Below are 20,653 nucleotides of genomic sequence, written 5' to 3'. Positions count from 1 at the left end.
GCGCTTGCTTTTTTTAGATTCTGGCTCAAATACACTCTTTTTTTATTAAGAACTTTTTTATAAGAACGTCCAGCCTGAGAATTCACCAAATTTTAAGAACATGCCGAGGCTCAGATAGCCGGAATTTTCTTTTCTTTTTTAGTCCTGATGCTAAAATGCTTAATTAAATTGTGCTCATAGTAACAACCTATCCCTAATAATTCATTGGGTATTATATTTTTATATACACTAAAATTTAAGAACATCGTTAAGAACAAATTCAACCTTAAAATGTCCCAAAAATAAGAACTGCCCTGCCTCAACTGAAAATTAGACGTTCTTATAAAAAAGAGTGTAATTCAAATCAGAAAAAGAACCATTTCCTCTTTTCTACATCTCACTACTAACCCAACCCTATCCCACTCCACCGTTTATTGGTTGTTGCCAAGGAGATCAAAGTTTATTTTGTAAATATTTGCATTGTTGCCATGGCGCTATCGCAGAAAACAGCAAAAACGACGAATGAAATGAAAAAAAACACAGAAATATTCTGAATTCTGGAACGTGGAGCGTTTGGTTAAGTAGGTTTACGCGTTTACAACTTAACGAAGAATGGGTTGTTCTGTCTCGCGAAGGTATCCTGAATTGGTTGTGGTTCCAGAGGGGCATATAGTACACAGACACACGCCGAAAAAGAAAAAAAAAAGAAAACCACATACTACCCAAGGGTCTAGCAATAACACTAATTCTCTACTACCTTCAACGAGCACGAAACTCGTAAAATCAGGCGCGATAGGCGAACTTGAAGGACAAGAAGAAAACATCTGACAAATAGGGAAAGTTCATGATCCAAGAATAAAAAAAGCCAAAGCGCTGGACGCCAGTGATGGCAATAAAAGCACACAACTCAAGAAACTAGGCGCGAGAGGCGAACAACACAAGAGCAAATCTGACAAGTAGAAAAAGTCTTTATTCTAAAAGAATTATACCACCGGTCTGACCGACAGTGATGGCGATGCAAGCACATAACTCAAGAAAAACAGGCGCAACGATCGAATAAAAGATCAAATCTGATGAATATAAAAATATCATCATTCAAAAACAGTTATACCACTTCGCTGGACCCTGATGATAGAGACAAGCACCCAACTTAAGATAACAGGCGCGAGAGAGGCGAACAGAAGAACTGACAAATAGAAAAACATATCGGTTATTCCAAAAGATCTAAAAAGCCGCGCTCGTAATAGCGATGCAAGGACACAAAGACACAACTTGAGAAAACAGGTGTGAAAAACTAACAGACGAGCAAATAGAGAAACATCATAACTTTACTCGAAAAGATCTAAAAGGCGATACAACAAACAACTTGACAAAAAGAGGCGCGAAAAAACCGAACCAGAGTTATAACATTGACAAATGTCAAGCGCTGGAGAAGAGTCACTGGACGGATTTGCTTAGAGCGGGCTCTGTTTAAGGTTGAGAAGCAATTATCATCATTTGGAATAATATTATCATCTTTGGTATTAACCGACCTTTTGCCAATGCGGCCTTCATGTCTCCCTTATATATTCTTAGCATCCAACGAGCCATTGTGCAGGGGTAAGGTGAACTTGGCTAGCCACACATTTACTTTGAAACACGTCTCAAATGCGAAACCTTTCCTAACTAGGCATCTCCATCTTCCCTCATCTACCAAATAGAGTATAATTTCAATAAACTAACCATTACTCTCTTTATAGCTTTTGTTCTGGGGGAGGGGCTTAATTTTTGGTCGCCTTTTGGGGGAGGGTCGCCATTGTTGTGCTTTAGATTATGGGAGGGTCGAAATTTTTGAACAAGAAAATCAACTTAGCAACCCTTCCTACCCCGATAAATAATGACCTTTCCCTTAGCATCCCTCGGCTCCCAGTTTTGTCACTTCCTGTTGCATTTGACTAGTACCTGGTCTTACCTTCTGAGTCTCCTGATGATAAACCTTGTACTAGAATATACGTAAGGTTGCTTTACATTTCAAAGAGCTCTACGAAATATCCCACCCCCTTTTGTTCTTTCTAATGATTTTTTGTCATCCTTATTCTTGTCGCTCTATACCATTATGTATGTCTCTCCTTTTTTTCTCCCCTTTCATCTTCTCCCTACTAACCCCCCCCCCCCCCCCCCCCCACACACACACACACACACACACACATTTTTTTTTTCTTATTCACCTACCCCAGCCTAATTCACCCACCCCCAGGATGGTAAGAATATTCGCTTTTAACTAACAGCTATTAGATCTTTTTGTATATATAACTGCACAGGAGGCATTTATAAGTCATTTATCAACCATTTCGAGTATGGATTTTATGAAATTTTCATTTTATTGTAACCGATACCCGGGCTGGATGTCGCACGACGACTAAAAATGATTTTCGTTGTGCACTTAAGATTATTACGGTTCAAAGATGAATTCGGTTAGCCTTTGATACCACATTTGTTTTCTCAAACAATTTCTTGGTGAACTTAGAGAAAAAAGTGGGAAAAGGGAAAAACAAATAAATCAAAACAAGAAATAGTATTAGTATCTACACCAAACCTAAGAAGACTATCTTGTTTTTCTACAGCTCGTGAATAGCCTTTCTTGTTAAACTATTATGAGAATAGAATGATAAGTATCAAGATCGATACTTTATACCTGAACATAAACCTTATATGAGCATCAATAATATTATCAATCATACTGTATGTGGTATATCTTTATAAGTATTTATGTGAACGGGTGGTATTTTGGGTTATTTTAGATTTTGCAAAGATTTTAAGTAAGCGATTTTTGGATTGCAATTATAATTGTTTTACGTATTTTACGGAATTTACTTTCAACACGTTTCGAATTCCTTTAGATTACTATCAATTGCTTGATAGTGTTAATTGAATCAAGTAAGCGTCCTTTTACCATTTCCCAGGAAGATTAGTTTCTAAATTTGACAGGACAATGGACGCTGAGTAATTTGAACGGTAGTAAATGTTAGCGTCCCTAGAAAAATGCGCGTCCCCAAGCGAGTATAAAAAGCGGCTGTTTTTACAGTATCTGTTAGTTTTTTTTTAGTACCGTTGAGCAAAGGAGACGCATTGCTTGCGAGGCGTGATGCGGGAACGAGAAATGCAGATGCTCAGGGAAGACAGCAGAAATAAGCTACTTGCTTAGAGCGCTGTCCGTACGGGCCTGTCATGCCAGTTGTGTTCAGTTTGATTTACCAGTTGGAAGTACTTTGTTTACAAAACTAGCCTTTGGATTAGGTTACCTTTTCTCGGGATTTGACTATGTTTGTTATCACTTAAAATTTATTATTTAATTTGTTAATAAATCCTTATAAGTCCATGCCTTGCATCATGTATTTGTTCTCACGTTGCCTTTTCGCTCGATCGTTTTCGTTTCATTCCATTTATTTTTGCCTACTTTTTGGCTGGTGTCAGAACCTGATAGTTTTGCTTTCAGTATTGCATTTGTTTCTACATTTTTCGTAACCGCGCGGTAAATGTCAAGTTCCGACGGTTACATTTATATGTATGTTAAACGAGCATAAAAAAGTTGCCACACACCATCAACTATTTGGTTTGTGGGTTGTATATCATGTATTCACATAAGTATACCACACTTAGCCTAGTTCTCGCCCGGTTACTAGAGTTCTCTTCTAATTCCAGTACAGAGCGATGACGCAGATATGGACGACGCGTTGGGACTGGGTACTAAAGGAGAAGGCAAGTGCGCATGCGCTTATCCCTCGTATTTGAGCATGCGCACCGTGTCTGATCCTCGCCCTCCTATCATGCTTTTAACCCGAGCTTTTCCCCTGGCATGACTTATCCAACCATGCCCTACTGCTCGATGCTGTTGCATGTTCAAGTCCATGATTTCCGAGCATTCAATTCCATTCCAGTAATTCGCGCTAACAAGGAGCAGCCGATGCAGCATCAGTCCCCAGAATACCTTGCGGGTAGCATGCCTTACCCCCTCCACCCACAGGAATACTTTATAGACTCGCAAGGTAACCGGTAACCTCGTTTAGTTGACAAATGTAAATAGAAGAGGGCCATTACGTAGAATAGTTGTCAGGTATTCCTCTCCAAAAAATATGAACTCTACACTATCAGACGTGCTTGCAAAATGTCTAGGTTACAGCTCCCCATGAGGATTAATGCAAGACTTAAATCACTTCTCGATTGGGTCTTTCCTCAGGTTCCATACGCGATGGCCAGCGGTTACCTGGTGCAGAGTCTGCGCGTGTGTCTGGTGTAGTAGACCCATCTCGACTCATTGATATACGACCATGTAAGAGAACATTCATTACTACCCTTCGGTAGCCGCACGCTAAGGCGCAAAAACAACAAAACACCATATGTGTGTGACTCGTGCTGGGTGCCTGCGAACTGGTACTACTACACATTTTATTAGAAATCAAACGTGGTATATAAATACAATGCAGAAAATATTCTTAACTTAAAAATTATAATACCTAACATTATTACTTAAGTGCAAGTGCAATTAAACAATTCAAAAATATCAATAATCTTATGAAAATACAACTTTAAAATCACACGCCCGATACGAAACCCGGATAAAACCCTATAGGCAAAAAACCCGGGAACGTATTCCTTGATCGAATGCGTTGATTATATTGCCTCTTGGATTAAGGCCTTAATCCAATATACCATGAAGTTTGGTTACACAGTGGTACTAGCGTCCAACATACGAGATGAAATAATTATCATATCTCTATATTATATATACGATATGTAGTGCTAAAGTAGTTACGTAATCTTACAAAATAAAAAATAGTTGTTATACTTAAACAAAAGATCACGTAATGTGATAACACATACTCAGAACCGTAACGAAAACGCTTCCCAACTGCACGTTGTTACGTTGGAAAGCATTTATTCCTTTGGCTTTTAAAAAGAACGTATAAGGGTCGTGCTTCATGCGTCGTTTGCAACATCGCTTTTAGCGCAACAAATGACGTTTTAGTTTTTAACAAAAGTCTGTTTTTCACACAAACGAATTGACTCGATATTAAATTGGCTCGATGTTGAGTTGACTCGATATTAAATTGACTCGATGGTGAATTGACTTTTAGCCAAAAAGGAAAAGATGGAAAGTAAGGCCAAGAGCACGAGACGTACAGGCAAGTACGCATGTGCATGAATACTCTTAAAACCTGCACATGCGTAGCTCTCACATTCTGAGCCAGCCATAGTCTACCCCTATCCCGTGAGTTAGCCATAGTCAACCCTCCCCCCCTGAGTTAGCCATAGCCTATCCCTACCACCATGAGTTAGCCATAGTCTACCCCTACCCCATGAGTTAGCCGTCGGTCTACCCTAACCCCCATGAGTTAGTTATAGCCTACCCCTACCCCATGAATTAGCCATAGCCTACCCCTACCCCATGAATTAGCCATAGCCTACCCCTACCCCATGAGTTAGCCATAGCCTACTCCTACCCTCATGAGTTAGCCATAGCCTACCCCTACCCCATGAATTAGCCATAGCCTACCCCTACCCCATGAATTAGCCATAGCCTACCCCTACCCCATGAGTTAGCCATAGCCTACTCCTACCCCCATGAGTTAGCCATAGCCTACCCCTACCCCATGAATTAGCCATAGCCTACCCCTACCCCATGAATTAGCCATAGCCTACCCCTACCCCCATGAGTTAGCCATAGCCTACCCCTACCCTATGAATTAGCCATAGCCTACTCCTACCCCCATGAGTTAGCCATACCCTACCCCATGAGTTAGCCATAGCCTACCCCTACCCCATGAATTAGCCATAGCCTACCCCTACCCCATGAATTAGCAATAGCCTACCCCTATTCCCATGAGTTAGCCATAGCCTATCCCTACCCCATGAGTTAGCCACAGCCTACCCCTACCCCATGAATTAGCCATAGCCTACTCCTACCCCATGAGTTAGCCATACCCTACCCCATGAGTTAGCCATAGCCTGCCCCTACCCCATGAATTAGCCACAGCCTACTCCTACCCCCATGAGTTAGCCATACCCTACCCCTACTCCCTCAGCTAGCCAAAGGTTAGTCATGGCTCAAAAGTCACATGCCTTGCCTTCTAGTGTCACTTATTATTCAAATACGTTTGCATTCAGTGACATGACATTTGATTCTTGTCAGTTCTAAGGCATCCCAAGGAGACAGCGCAGGCGTTTTTTCCTGTTGACGTGCACGACATCACAAGCAATGGCGACCGGGAGATGGTCTATACAGGTACAGGAAACATGTTAGGCGAACAAGGTAACTTAAAAAACTGAACATTCTACTTACTTACACTCACTACTCAGGGCCTATGCAGGCCTTAGCACGTGCCCCCCCCAATATTTCCAAAAATTACAAGGAAATGACCAGTAGGGTCGTGGCCGTGCCCCCAAATATTTTCTTAATGTTTCTGTATTTTGCCTCCCCAATATTTCGAGGTCTGCTACGGCACTGCTATTTCTTTAAAAATTACACGTGATCTATCTGCTCTCTGAAAATGTGAAGTGACCATCGCTACTCTTTGAAAATCTCAGACTTGTCATTCAATTTTCTCCTGGAAAGGACACGTGACCCTCCTTGCTCCTGGAAAGAACACGTGACCCTCCTTGCTCATGGAAAGAACACGTGACCCTCCCTCTTCGTGGAAAATACATGTGATCCCCTTTCGTTCTCTATTGGCGAAGCATTCCTTGAGGAATAAAATTCCATTTATCCTGAACAATCTTTATGATTTTATATTTCTATGTTCACAGAGCAAGATTTTGAGCGCAAGAGATCACAGCTTTCAAGATTAAAGCCTAAGAAAAGGACAAAACACAGGGAAAAGAAGGGACAGCTTTAGTTGGTAGTACAATGACAATGTAAACAACATTGAACACCCCTTCCCCTACTCCATGGAGGAGGAAATCGTAGTTGAATTTAATATAGTTATCTTTGATAGTTTGATGTGATTAATAGGAAAGGTCTATAATAAAGATTCGAGTTCGTTACTTGTGACGCATGTTTAACCTGCGTTATATCGATATCAAATGTTATTGGTTAAATATTTACTGAAATATCTAACAAGGTCACGCTGCACACGAGAAATGATAACAGATAAGTAAAAAATTTTGTATATTAAAAGGAAATCAAAAAGGCAAACAAGCTGCTCATTGCTCCACTGGATGTTTTTGAGCGTTATTTACACATTCGTGATGATTGCATTTAGGCATTGAATCCCAGTGACATAACTACCTAAGAAAGAGTGTTATGTTATCGCCGCAGGGGAGGGGAGACTCCAAATAAAAACAGACGGGGGAGATCGTCAGCAAAATCAATATTAACCCTAAGAGATAGCACTTTGGGTGCGGTACTTCTTTGTTATTGTTTATCTTACCCTAAGAGATAGCACTGGAGACACATTTTCCAGTTTTTGAGAATTTAGTTGCGCTCCTCAAGACACTGCTTTTATGATTTGTCAAGGCTTTAAATGGTGAAATACAAAGACCAATCGAAAGAAGAAAAGTTTCTATTCTGTGATGATTTCAATAAGCTTATTTACTTTTTCGGGTCCTTTTTTTTGGGGGGGTGGGGGGCGCTGCTTATTGGAGATGGCGTTTATTACATTCGGCGGAAAATAGAAGCTTCTAAATCAAGTAAAAATATAAAACAGTAAAAATTATTTTAGATTGCTTATAAATCGATGACAATATCATTGTAATGTGAGAATGTCAATGCGAGCTAAATAAAAGGCAGATGGGATACGAGGGGAGGGTGCGCTTATTGATGAGAGGGCGCTTATTTCTCTCGTGAACTTCGTCGATTTCGAGGAAGAGAAATAAACAAACATTTGTCGAGAACTGCATTTAATCTTATTTATAAGCTACATGTTTTTTTGTGTTCAAGTTCACGAGAGAATATCCGTAGTTGTTTGTTGCTTTTTTCGGGAAGGGGGATGTAGACGGGCTGTTTTGTCACGACGGTTGAAATATCAATCCCATGGGTTCGCGTCAACCTGATTCGGCAAGACGGGTAAAGAATGGCGTTTTAGTTACGCAGAGTTGATCAACTGGATTCATAATTTCTGTGTGGCAGTATAAAGCATCGGTATAATATTGTTTGCATGTATTTTGGCGAAATTTCGAATATCCACTTTTCTAGAAGCGATTTTCTACCGGTCGTTTTGCCGTTCGGCATCATTAGAGTGCTAGCTTTCTCTTCTCTTAGTATGGGGAAACTTCAATCGCTCAATATTGCTTCAAATGGATTGAAACTTCACAGGAATTTAAATAACAACTCCACAAACTGGTTAGAAAAGTTTGAAGGTATTTTATTATATTTTTCGTCCCAATTTTTTTTATTGTAACGCATATATATTTACAGTGAATGAGACACGTAAAATACAACATATTAGCTTGGGGGACCTGTGATATATGTCCTGAAAGGGTAAAGGACACACCGCAGACACGTGCCTTGGGGTGGCCGTAGACGGCACGCCGATTGCAATGACAATCTGTTTTAAAGAATCGATCACCCACTTCTTCGTTATTGTTTATCAGTGAAAATGGAGCGGCTTATTCGCAAGGAAACTTCCAAATAAGCATCTACGAATGTCTTATATGTTATTGACGATATTTGATTAAATTACTCGAAAATTAACATACTCGCTTGAGTTAGCCGATGGAAATGGATGCTTTGTGATTGGCATACCTGCCAACTCTCCCGGCCAAAAAATTGAAACTCCCTATACATTTACTGTAATCTCCCGGAAAAATTCATCGAGGATTTCTCATACAGTTCCTGTATTTGAAGCACAATCTCCCGGTGTTTGTGCTTTCTAGATTGGCAAGTATGGATTGGCCTTCTCTAGGTGTATATCTCGAGGCCAGGGAGAGGGAGTGGTGTAATATAGGGCTGAAGAGGGAGGGCAAAGGAGGGTTTGAGCCCTCCCCCTTGGGCTACTAATGGAAATTGTTAGGTGAACAAAGTGATGCTATAAAAAGCATTCCTCCAAGGTTCACCCCCCTACCCATCTCTTTTGCAGCGTTTTATCTTTAACGAAAAAATAGGAAAGTGAGAGTACCAAAATTTTATCGGTAAAACTGCCTCCTTAGTCATTTGTGTCTAGAGCCATAAAACCAAATGCAGCAAAACATAATTACCCCCTCCCCCCTTGTCACGGAGTCAATTCCCCCACCCCCTTCATCAAGCTAGATCCACGCCTTGGTAACATAGCTTGTTCGACGTATTTCAAACAGCGAAATGATGAGCGCTCTCTACGAACGGCCACCTTGTTCTCGTGGGTTTGCTGTGTGTTTGGTTGAGCCGCTGTACAAAATTCAGTCGGCTCAATCCAAGATGGCGATCGCAGCGCGAACTGCAAGGAGAGTATTAAAAACTGTGATCGACGCACAATATTTGGCCGACAATGTAATTTTCTCAAACAGTAAGTGATCACTGTTATAGACGCACAGTATGGTGTCCCATCTCCGCCAAAATTCATGGTTGCGTTTTTTTATGCAGCTCTTCGTATTTTCACTATGATTTAATGCACTAGTCAATTGAAACCCCCACCCCATGGTCCCGGGGAACGGTGGGGGGCTAGACTTTGACCCTGTACAAAACCAGGAAAAGCCCCCACCCCCTCGGGACAAAACAGCAGTTAAATGCCCCTACCCCTTGGATGCAAATTATAGGCAACAACCCGACAACAAGTCATCTGAAATAAACTTTTTTAATCTTTCAAAGCCAGGACACTTCAGCACATTTGTACCAATTACTATGAAGATAACAGTTACAAAAAAAGATGGAAAAATAAATCATCTTCATCTGGCATTTTTTTTCTTAATATACGTTTTTGCACATGTCGCCGTGCAGCATGCCACATGCTGATACATGGAATTGCTTGCTACAGAAGAAAAAGAGTCTCAAGCCAGAAACTAACATGATATTTGTGACACTATTTACTTGTCCCAAACCCCCATGGTGGGGATGAGTCTTAGAGTAAAAAACTGTCGATTCCCCCACCCCTTCGGGACAGATTCTAGTTCAGAAGTGCTCAAAGCCCCCACCTTAACCTCACACTTCCCCGGGACCATGGGGGTGGGGGTTTCAAATGACTAGTGCATAAGTATAAGTTACATTTTACATGCAATGCTGTCCTTTTAATATTCTACTTTACAAATTCAACTTTCAACTTTGCTTATCCATAATTGAACTGTGTGTATTTTGTCTTAGAAATTTGATACTTTTGTCGTAGAATTTGTCATGGTTTTAAGTTTGACATGATCTTGGATTTGGCATGGTTTTAAATTTGGCATGGTTTTGATTTGGCTTAAGTTTTGGATTCGGCATGGTTTTGAATTCGGCATGAAGAGGTCTTTGTGCTTAATTACTATGCAAATTGCTATGCAAATTTTAACCGAAGTAATCATTATTTCAAGAATCATTATTCCAAGGTTTGACTGCTACTGTTGCTGCATTTGTGCTACAAATGGCTTTTAGACAAATATAAGTATAAGATTTACATTACTTATTCTTGTTTCCTTCATTAGATGATCTCATTGCAATAAACAAGCCTTATGGATTGCCTGTGCATGGTAAATACTTCAGTTCTGTTGAATGCTTGTGCATGTTACATACTACTATACTGTTAATTGCCTGTGCATGGTACATACTACTATATTGTTAATTGCCTGTGCATGTTACATACTACTATACTGTTAATTGAGTGATCTAGCTTAAGCTTTATGGTTTTGTCTACAAATAGCACGTCTATTGATCACTAAAAGTGGACTTTCGGCCGTTGTGGGGGGCTGCGTTCATGCATGTGTTCACACCCCGTCACCCCCCCTGGGTATGGGCCTGGTATTACAGAGAAAAAGGATACTTGCCAACCTTGAAAGCTCAAGATTGTGCTTCAAATACAAAAACTGTGAAAGAAATCTTCAATGAATTTTCCTGGGAGATTACAGTAAATGTAATGTACAGGGAATTTCGGTGTTTTTGCTGGGAGATGAAGGCTAAAAACTGTGCAAGTTGGCAGGTATGAAAAAGGACAGTATTTCGACGATCCTTCAGCAAGAAATGACCCAATTTTTGGCAGACATGGGGGTGCATGCGTACCATGTGCACCCCCCTGTGTATGCCAGTGTGAGGAATAGGGTTATAGGCAAATTTGTTGTTGCGTGACATTGGCAATCCCACAATCCTTGTTGGTACGGAAATAGTGCATAGTCTATGAACCATCTAAACCAATCGCTGGCTTTCATATTTTAACTGTAGCTTCATAAACCATTTGACTGCACACAGTAAGGGAAACGATTGGTCACAGAGGTATGATTGACTATGCACTATTCCCAGACGAGAAATGGATTTGAATTTTTGGCAGTCGCACAACAACAAATTTGGCTATAAAAAAACCAAACCTTAAAAGAAAGCAAACATATGTACATGCATTACAAAACCTGCCTCCTGTACAAGCTAAGGCTGGTCTAGCCAAAACATAAAAATTCATTAATACTGTAGCATTTGAATTGTGGTAGAATGGATGAGGAAGTGCCTCCCTAATTGATAATTTGTGTCAATGTATTAATTGTTGCTGGTTGTTTTAGGGGGACCTGGAGTGGTTCTGAGTGTTGCTGAACTTCTTGAGGAATTTGCTGCAATAAAAAACTATCAAAATAAACCAGAGCTTGCTCATCGCTTGGATAAGTATGGCACTGATTATACTATTATGCTAATGTATCTACTTGCTATCATGGCCACCCTCATACTATCAGGCCTGCATACCTGTCAACCCCTGAAAATCTCAAGGCTTGAGATTTTGGGGGGGGAGAGTTGGCAGGTATGGGCCTGTAGCCGGAATCAATTTTTTACCGTGGCAAAGCTAGCCACTTCATGATGAATCCAACAAAAGCAGGTGTTTTATCTTATACTTTTTAATTGTGAAACAGTAAACATCAAAATTTACCTCACTTGCCTCATGCTGGCTATGTCCCTGACTTTGGACGTCCTGCTATTACCCCTAATTATTGTAGAGAAAAAAAACCTAGCTATATATCATGTAAAGTAGACGGCGTGTTTTTCTTCTCACAGAGACTGTAGTGGTGTCTTACTACTTACAAGGTAAGCATGGTGTCGGTCATGAGGCTAATCTTTGTTGATCATTTCTTTCTCAACTAAAATTTGTCTACTCTTTTTATTTTTTATTAAACAGTTTTTATGGTTTTCTTGGTCAGGAATAAAACAGCGGCGCAAAAAATAGCAGAAATGTTTCAAAGCAGAATGGTGAAGAAAAGGTACTTGGCCGTGAGTGTTGGAGTTCCTAGGTATGAAGAGGGGACAATAAGTATTCCTGTTGGATATGGGAGAGTTGGGCCGTGGGAGCGCATCATTATCAGACAAGACTTGGTTGGCAAAACACACAAGGTGAGAAAAAAGAATTTTTAAATTACTAAAATCAATAAATTTCTTATAAATAATAAAAAAATAATTTGCAGGAAATTACAGAAGCTGGATTCAAACAAGCGATAACCAAATTTAAGATTCTTGATGAAAATCAGTCAACTTGTTCCCTACTTGAAATAGAGCCCATCACAGGGCACAAGCAGCAGATAAGAGTACACCTCGCAGATGCCTTGAGGTGTCCAATCCTTGGTGATCACAAGTTCTCGTCAGATAAGCCACAACCACAGGTGAGTGACAAAGATGGGTGCTAGTGGTGAGTCTCACAGAGACAGGTGTTTGTGGGTGGGTGTCACTTATAGTCGTTGGTGGGTGGGTTTCAGTTTAAGATGTTGGTCAGTGGCTGTCATTTATAGGTGTTTGTGGGTGGGTGTCACTTATAGTCGTTGGTGGGTGGATGTCACTTATAGTTGTTGGTGGGTGTCACTGATAGTTGTTGGTGGGTGTCACCTATAGGTGGGTGTCACTGATAGTTGTTGTTGGTGGGTGTCACTTAGGTGGATGTAACTTATAGTTGTTGGTGGGTGGGTGTCACTGATAGTTGTTGGTGGGTGGGTGTCACTGATAGTTGTTGGTGGGTGGATGTCACTTATAGTTGTTGGTAGGTGTCACATATAGGTGTTGGCAGTGGGTGTCACCTATAGGTGGGTGTCACTGATAGTTGTTGTTGGTGGATGTCACTTATTAGTCGGTGGATGTAACTTATAGTTGTTGGTGGGTGGGTGTCACTGATAGTTGTTGGTGTCACTTATAGTTGTTGGTGGGTGGATGTCATTTATAGTTGTTTGATAGGTGTCACATATAGGTGTTGACAGTGGGTGTCACTTATAGTTGTTGGTGGGTGGATGTCACTTATAGTTGTTGGTGGGTGGATGTCACTTATAGTTGTTGGTGGGTGTATGTCACTTATAGTTGCTGGTAGGTGTCACATATAGGTGTTGGCAGTGGGTGTCACTTATAGTAGTTGGTGGGTGGATGTCACTTATAGTTGTTGGTGGGTGTCACCTATAGGTGGGTGTCACTGATAGTTGTTGGTGGGTGTCACCTATAGGTGGGTGTCACTGATAGTTGTTGTTGGTGGGTGTCACTTATAGTTGTTGGTGGGTGTCACTTATTATTCGGTATTTGTAACTTATAGTTGTTGGTGGGTGGATGTCACTCATAGTTGTCACATATAGGTGTTGGCAGTGGGTGTCACTTATAGTTGTTGGTGGGTAGATGTCACTTATAGTCGTTGGTGGGTGGGTGTCACATATAGGTGTTGGCGGTGGGTGTCACTTATAGTTGTTGGTGGGTGCCACCTATAGGTAGGTGTAACTTATAGTTGTTGGTGGGTGGATGTCACTTATAGTTGTTGGTAGGTGTCACATATAGGTGTTGGCAGTGGGTGTCACTTATAGTAGTTGGTGGGTGGATGTCACTTATAGTTGTTGGTGGGTGTCACTGATAGTTGTTGGTGGGTGTCACCTATAGGTGGGTGTCACTGATAGTTGTTGTTGGTGGGTGTCACTTAGGTGGATGTAACTTATAGTTGTTGGTGGGTGGGTGTCACTGATAGTTGTTGGTGGGTGGGTGTCACTGATAGTTGTTGGTGGGTGGATGTCACTTATAGTTGTTGGTAGGTGTCACATATAGGTGTTGGCAGTGGGTGTCACCTATAGGTGGGTGTCACTGATAGTTGTTGTTGGTGGATGTCACTTATTAGTCGGTGGATGTAACTTATAGTTGTTGGTGGGTGGGTGTCACTGATAGTTGTTGGTGTCACTTATAGTTGTTGGTGGATGGATGTCACTATAGTTGTTGGCAGGTGTTACATATAGGTGTTGGCAGTGGGTGTCACTTATAGTTGTTGGTGGGTGGATGTCACTTATAGTCGTTGGTGGGTGGGTGTCACATATAGGTGTTGGCGGTGGGTGTCACCTATAGGTAGGTGTAACTTATAGTTGTTGGTGGGTGGATGTCACTTATAGTTGTTGGTAGGTATCACATTTAGTTGTTGTTGGTGGGTGTCACTTATAGTTGTTGGTTGGTTGATGTCACTTATAGTTGTTGGTGTGTGGGTTCACTTATAGTTGTTGATGGGTGTCACCTATATTTGTTGGAGGGTGGGTGCCACTTATAGTTGTTGGTGGGTAGGTGTCACCTATAGTTGTTGGTGGGTTGGTTCACTTATAGTTGTTGGTAGGTGTCACATTTAGTTGTTGGTGGGTGTCACATTTAGTTGTTGTTGGTGGGTGGATGTCACTTATAGTTGTTGGTGGGTGGGTGTAACTTATAGTTGTTGTTGGTTGGTGGATGTCACTTATAGTTGTTGTTGGTGGGAGGATGTCACTCTCCGGTGTTGGCGCATGGGTTCACTTATAGGTGTTAATGGCTGGGTGCACTGAGGGATGTTGGTGCTAGAAATCATTGCTAGCAATAATCTTAATAGATTTGATGAGAAAAGTGCTGTATGAGCAATTGCTGTCGACAGAGTATGGGTTCAAAATGTGTCATAATCTTGTTATATTAATATTTATGTTATATTTTGGCCATTAGGTAATTCCACTAAGACTTTTGCAACTTCTACAAATTTCTGGTGTCAAGGGTGTTGATGGCAAAAAAGGAAGAATAAGGCCTTGGCAGAGAGGCCAGATTCCCCTTCATTTGCATTCACATCAGCTGGTTCTGCCAAAGTACCATACTGGCAGTGACCTGGTCATCTCTGCACCATTGCCAAAATACTACCTGGACACCTTAAGCAGGTTAAACTTGCATCCAAAGCGCAAGAAAATGAACCAATCAAGGGAGGAAGAAGAGTATTACAGACTTAAACGGCTTGGGAAATCCACAAAGAAGATTGTTGGTTTTTAGAATAAATATGTCTATACTGATGTACTGGATGTATATGAGAGTGTAAAATATTTGTAAAGTAAATACAGTAATATGAAACTTCACTTCCCTGAAATGTGCAGTTTAATCATAAAATTTATCTTCCCTAAATAAACATACTATCAGAGACTATGTACAGATGTCACTGCAACCTGAAAATTACCCACTTGGAAAATCATAGTCTAAGGTTAATCCAAGTAGTCAAAATCCTCTGGAATTCCAAAGTTCTTATCAATCATTTGTTCCTCCACATTAAACTTGTTCTTACACCAAGATTTGATAGCAAACACATTATCAGTCCAACGGTTGGCTGCCTCTTTAGCCACTGCCGTTTCCTGCTGAAGTTTGTCAAGAACATCGGGATCACACTCGCGGTATGTCTCCAGCTCAGCTTCAAGCTTATGACATAGCTCTTCCTTGTCAGCCAGTTGTTGGAGTAGAGACTCCCTATTTTCCTATAGAAATAAAAAAAAAGAAATTCTCAAATAGGAGGGGCTGCAATAACAATGGAGCAATACCAGGTTTGTGGTGCACTAATTCCTTCTACTGTCGCAACGGTTCAGTGAGATAAGGAACCTTAAATTTTCATTGTCATGAGAAATCTTTGCCATTATTTTAAACCAATATTAGAGTTACTGCCAATGCTATCTTAATATAAGATAAAGTTAGAATAATCCAAATTATACAATATCTACAGTTTCCCTTTGCTTGGAGCAGTCCCCAACTTACTGATTCCTCACGTCCAACATTTGCTTGCTTGATTTGTTTAGACGAACTTGAAATCTTCTTTTCATAGTCAGCCACAGCAGTAGACAGCTCATCAATTTTTCTCTTTCGCTTTAAAAGAGAGAGAAACAACAACAACAACAACTATAGCAGTGTGTCCAACCATCCTGATTTCGTCAGGATGTTTATTAGGAAATTTTGGTTTGAAAATTAGTTTCCTTTTTTTTCATAATAGCAGGTAATGTTTAATAACTTTTCTATTTCAAGGTTTCCACCATGTAATAGCAAAGGTAGGGAGGTGTAAAGGGAACAAAGATCTCTGCAAGGATATCAATTTGCTTGTTCCAATATGATCACATAATGATTGCAGGTGATGGTGTAAGATTGTGAGAGAGGTGCAGGATTGCGTATATCACTATTATCAAGACTAATCATTAAATGTGATATATCATGATAGTTCTTATATGTTTCTTGTATTTAAGGCCCTAAATATCATGATTTATCAAGAGTCTGATCGGGGTTGATATTTTGATATTTTTCAAAGGGTTTTTATCATATAAGCATTTGTGTATCATGCTATTATCAGAATATTTAATGAGGCACAATTTCTCCCAAGTCCCATGATATAGTGATATATCATGATATTATCAGAATATTAAAGGAGGTACATTTTCTTCCAAGGCCCATGAATATAGTGATATACCATGATATTATCAGAATATTTAATGAGGTACATTTTCTTCCAAGGCCCATGATACAGTGATATATCATGATATTATCAGAATATTTAATGAGGCACAATTTCTTCCAAGTCCCATGATATAGTGATATATCATGATATTATCAGAATATTTAATGAGGCACAATTTCTTCCAAGGCCCATGATATAGTGATATATCATGATATTATCAGAATATTTAATGAGGCACAATTTCTTCCAAGGCCCATGATATAGTGATATATCATGATATATCAGAAAAATTTAATGTGGCACAATTTCTTCTAAGGCCATGATATAGTGATATACAGTAAGCGTGATATATCATTATATTATCAAAATATTTAATGAGGTACATTTTCTTCTAAGGCCATGATATAGTGATATATCATGATATTATCAGAATATTTAATGAGGCACAATTTCTTCCAAGGCCCATGATATAGTGATATATCATGATATTATCAAAATATTTAATGGGGTACATTTTTTTCCTAAGGCAACGATATAGTGATATATCATGATATTATCAGAATATTTAATGAGGCACAATTTCTTCCAAGGCCCATGATATAGTGATATATCATGATATGTCAGAAAAATTTAATGTGGCACAATTTCTTCTAAGGCCATGATATAGTGATATACCATGATATCAAAATATTTAATGAGGTACAATTTCTTCTAAGGCCATGATATAGTGATATATCATGATATTATCAAAATATTTAATGAGGTACAATTTCTTCCAAGGCCCATGATATAGTGATATATCATTATATTATCAAAATATTTAATGAGGTACATTTTCTTCTAAGGCCATGATATAGTGATATATCATGATATTATCAGAATATTTAATGAGGCACAATTTCTTCCAAGGCCCATGATATAGTGATATATCATGATATTATCAAAATATTTAATGGGGTACATTTTTTCCTAAGGCCATGATATAGTGATATATCATGATATTATCAGAATATTTAATAAGGCACAATTTCTTCCAAGGCCCATGATATAGTGATATATCATGATATATCAGAATATTTAATGTCTTGTTTAATCTTAGTGTGTCGTTGGTCAAGTAAAAAAAATGATATTATCATGATATATTATTCGCTTACTGTTTATGTTATTTTGTTCAACATTGATAATAATAATAATAAAATGATATGATATTGATACCATGATAACTTGCTATTTTGGAATATCACTTTATCCTGATAATTTCTATTTATTGATAGTGATATTTAGATTTTTCAATCTACCTGCTTCTCTTATTAATGAGAATGATAGTGATAATTTGAGATTCCTTTTTCGGGGGCCAACTACCATGATAATCCAATTGATAATGACATTTTGATATTTCACATTGATATTTCACTTAGAATTTTTTCAAGACAATATCATACTATTATCACCCAAAAATCATTGAAATATCAAATTATCAATTATCAAATGAATGATAAACAATCATGATATTTTGATAATCCGCAATCCTGCACCTAAGTGAAGATTGTATTGAAACTCACTTTGCAAGAATGTATGATCATGTGGACACCATTTTGCCATCAGTTGCAATTGTAAGGTCAATTTTGCTAGGATTGTGTGCGACCAGCCTTATGTATATAAATCATGTTGTATACAGAAATGAACATGTAAAAATTAATCACCTATGCATTTCTAGTGAGCAGATAAATGGATATGCTTTGCAAGATGAAGACTCTCAGTGACAGCTGATAAATATCCAAAATATGGTAAGGGAATCTATAGATTCAAGGTTCATTAAACAACAGAATGCAAACTCACTGTATGCATTGCTTTACTTGGATAGGACCAAAAATAGACAGATGTCCCAATCTTCTCAGTATCTACAAGACCATCATCAACAAGGCTCTGCAAAACCTCCTTAACAGACATGGATGCTGAGAAACACAAACATTATCATCAACTAGGCTGTGCAAAACCTCCTTAACAGACATGGATGCTGAGAAACACAAACATTATCATCAACTAGGCTGTGCAAAACCTCCTTAACAGACATGGATGCTGAGAAACACAAACATTATCATCAACTAGGCTCTGAAAAACCTCTTCAACGTGGACGTTAAAGTAAGTTTTTTTTATTGATATAGCGGATAAGCGACTATTTATTAATCGTCACGAAGCACTATAAAAAGAATGGCATTTCTCCCCTTCCCCCTCTAACGAGCTACGACCTACTGTAGTTAATGGTGATATGCAAGTATCGAAAATACTCACTTATTCCCTTTTCTTTGGGCGCGATCTTCTCGAGCTCTTTAAGTTGAAAGAAATCTTTCTGAGAAAGAAACCATTACTTAAATCGATAAACATCAGCAAGAACCAAGTACAAAATATGTTTAGCTATCTTTTCTTATAAACAAATAAAATACGGTGTTTACCTTCTCAAAAAATAGCTCCTGGAGTCGGTGCCTTTTTTCATCATGGCTAAGACCTCTCTTTTTAGACTTAAAAATAAGTTGAACTGTTGGGTTGGAATTTCTATCGTAAGACATTCGAGCATAGTAGCGAGAATAAAGCGAAAAGAAACATATCACCCTTACCATAGTAACTTTCGATAGGACTAGGCTAGTTTCACGAATAACTAGTTATCTGCAAGCTGGCCTAGGTAATAGCAATCGCCTTCAAATGCTTAACAGTTGTTTCACGGCCGATTTCTTTTGAACTGTCGAAGTTTCACAAGCAATAAGTGTTTACAGATACTTTTTTAGATCGAAATTTGGCGCGCTTGTGCCCAGTCCTAAACTTGATAAGGATAGAACGCGCGAGGACTAGGCGCTGCGACTAAACTATCTGCTCCTCCCATGGCGGGGGGGGGGGGGGGGGGGGGGTGAAAAATGTTACTCAGCTGCTTCAATTAAAGACAGCAATGTGTTTCAAGACCGCCATATGGCCTAAGAGCGAAACACTTCTTTGAGCACAAAGAAAAAATATGTATAACGAATAAGAAACAAGACCTGTTAAGGATACCGTAGACCCAAGTGGTAATTACCCCGATCGTCCCGGCAAAATTGCTCGCGCTCGCGTCGGATTAAAGCAAATGCCAACAAACTATATATCAATTTAAAGCTTAATGATTGTACTTTCCTCCTAAAATAACCATTTTTTATACGCGCTTAATTTTGAGTGCTTTTGCCGGGTCCGGAGTGCGAAATCGACCACTTTTAAACATGCGAATCATTTATACACACCAAAAGCGCGTAACCTCCCGGGATCTGCTTTATATCTTTCGTCATGTACTCAACTGACAAACCGTGTCTACATTTGACGTCACACAGCCTCGTTGGTTAATAATCAAGGGTCAAAGTTAGGCGTGGAATAATTTTGCTTCTTTGGCTACAACGCGCTAATTTAAGTCCGTAGCAAAAAAGGCTATTGGTTATCCGCGGCACGGTGTGACAGAACAATATCTATACTAGACGCTTGCCAAGTTGCGCAGGAATCGGGCGGTTAGAAGTGTACCTTTAATTTACATATTTAGAGTAAGATGGGTTGAAATTTGATTGCGAGATATCGGGGATTGAAGTTGTGTAGACATTAGAGGCAGCGTGACAGTAATGACAGACGAAGAGCAAATAAAGCCGCGTATGGCAACCAATCACATTGCACGCTCTACACGCAGCGGGAAAATTCTTAGGTGCTCAAATGTCATAGCGTCGTGCAAGTGATGGAAGATGCCTAGACCGAAGCGAGCTTTAACCGAAGAATAGAAGAGCGCGGAAAACTTAAAAAGACCGCGAACAGAGACAACTCTATGTTTTGTTTTGGGCTTTCTTCCTCGCTTAGCCTTCTTCGAAGGAAGCAAAGGATTCTTACTTATTCTTGGCGTAGTTTACAAC

At 39.5% G+C, this 20,653-nt stretch overlaps 3 protein-coding genes across 14 annotated transcripts in view; 2 read left to right on the top strand and 1 right to left on the bottom strand.

Moving 5' to 3' along the window:
• The window catches only part of LOC5519642 (collagen alpha-4(VI) chain), a 50,312-nt gene extending 43,313 nt beyond the window's left edge, over nucleotides 1–6,999 (top strand). For 3 of the 12 annotated variants that reach the window (XM_048726342.1, XM_048726337.1, XM_048726336.1), the window contains 5 exons: nucleotides 3,897–4,004; nucleotides 4,196–4,288; nucleotides 5,094–5,141; nucleotides 6,149–6,268; nucleotides 6,763–6,999. In XM_048726342.1, coding sequence (XP_048582299.1) covers nucleotides 3,897–4,004; nucleotides 4,196–4,288; nucleotides 5,094–5,141; nucleotides 6,149–6,268; nucleotides 6,763–6,851 — 458 coding nt within the window. In that variant the 3' untranslated portion in view covers nucleotides 6,852–6,999. Of the gene's footprint in view, nucleotides 1–614; nucleotides 3,338–3,660; nucleotides 3,718–3,896; nucleotides 4,005–4,195; nucleotides 4,289–5,093; nucleotides 5,142–6,148; nucleotides 6,269–6,762 lie in introns of those variants that run through there. The other 9 variants (XM_048726338.1, XM_048726341.1, XM_048726345.1 and 6 more) reach the window with 9 other exon arrangements.
• Nucleotides 7,000–9,308: 2,309 nt separating this feature from the next.
• On the top strand, nucleotides 9,309–15,401 carry LOC5519641 (pseudouridylate synthase RPUSD4, mitochondrial). Its single transcript, XM_032364603.2, has 7 exons — nucleotides 9,309–9,434; nucleotides 10,543–10,587; nucleotides 11,602–11,701; nucleotides 12,086–12,115; nucleotides 12,229–12,418; nucleotides 12,490–12,684; nucleotides 14,993–15,401. The coding sequence occupies exons 1-7, from the start codon at nucleotides 9,347–9,349 to the stop codon at nucleotides 15,305–15,307; spliced, it is 963 nt and encodes a 320-aa protein (XP_032220494.1). The 5' UTR covers nucleotides 9,309–9,346; the 3' UTR covers nucleotides 15,308–15,401.
• LOC5519640 (meiotic nuclear division protein 1 homolog) lies at nucleotides 15,392–19,562 on the bottom strand. The gene is made up of 6 exons (XM_001639470.3): nucleotides 19,358–19,562; nucleotides 19,196–19,261; nucleotides 19,035–19,092; nucleotides 18,582–18,697; nucleotides 16,055–16,162; nucleotides 15,392–15,780 (listed from the first exon to the last, which is right to left on the bottom strand). Exons 1-6 carry the CDS (start codon nucleotides 19,358–19,360, stop codon nucleotides 15,514–15,516), a joined length of 618 nt encoding a protein of 205 aa, XP_001639520.1. The 5' UTR covers nucleotides 19,361–19,562; the 3' UTR covers nucleotides 15,392–15,513.
• Nucleotides 19,563–20,653: the final 1,091 nt, after the last annotated feature.

The sequence above is a fragment of the Nematostella vectensis genome, chromosome 4 (assembly GCF_932526225.1).
Source record: "Nematostella vectensis chromosome 4, jaNemVect1.1, whole genome shotgun sequence".
Taxonomy (NCBI): domain Eukaryota; kingdom Metazoa; phylum Cnidaria; class Anthozoa; order Actiniaria; family Edwardsiidae; genus Nematostella; species Nematostella vectensis.
Note: the sequence above shows the minus strand (reverse complement) of the source record. Positions and strands in the feature narration are given on the sequence as shown.

Coding starts and splice junctions, on each gene's coding strand:
- LOC5519641 (XM_032364603.2), top strand. CDS start 9,347: ATGGCGATCGCAGCGCGAACTGCAAGGAGAGTATTAAAAACTGTGATC. Junction 10,588..11,601: donor TTATGGATTGCCTGTGCATG/GTAAATACTTCA, acceptor TGGTTGTTTTAG/GGGGACCTGGAGTGGTTCTG. Junction 11,702..12,085: donor CTTGCTCATCGCTTGGATAA/GTATGGCACTGA, acceptor TTCTTCTCACAG/AGACTGTAGTGGTGTCTTAC.
- LOC5519640 (XM_001639470.3), bottom strand. Junction 16,163..18,581: donor CAAGTAAAGCAATGCATACA/GTGAGTTTGCAT, acceptor TCTCTTTTAAAG/CGAAAGAGAAAAATTGATGA. Junction 15,781..16,054: donor ATGTTGGACGTGAGGAATCA/GTAAGTTGGGGA, acceptor TTATTTCTATAG/GAAAATAGGGAGTCTCTACT.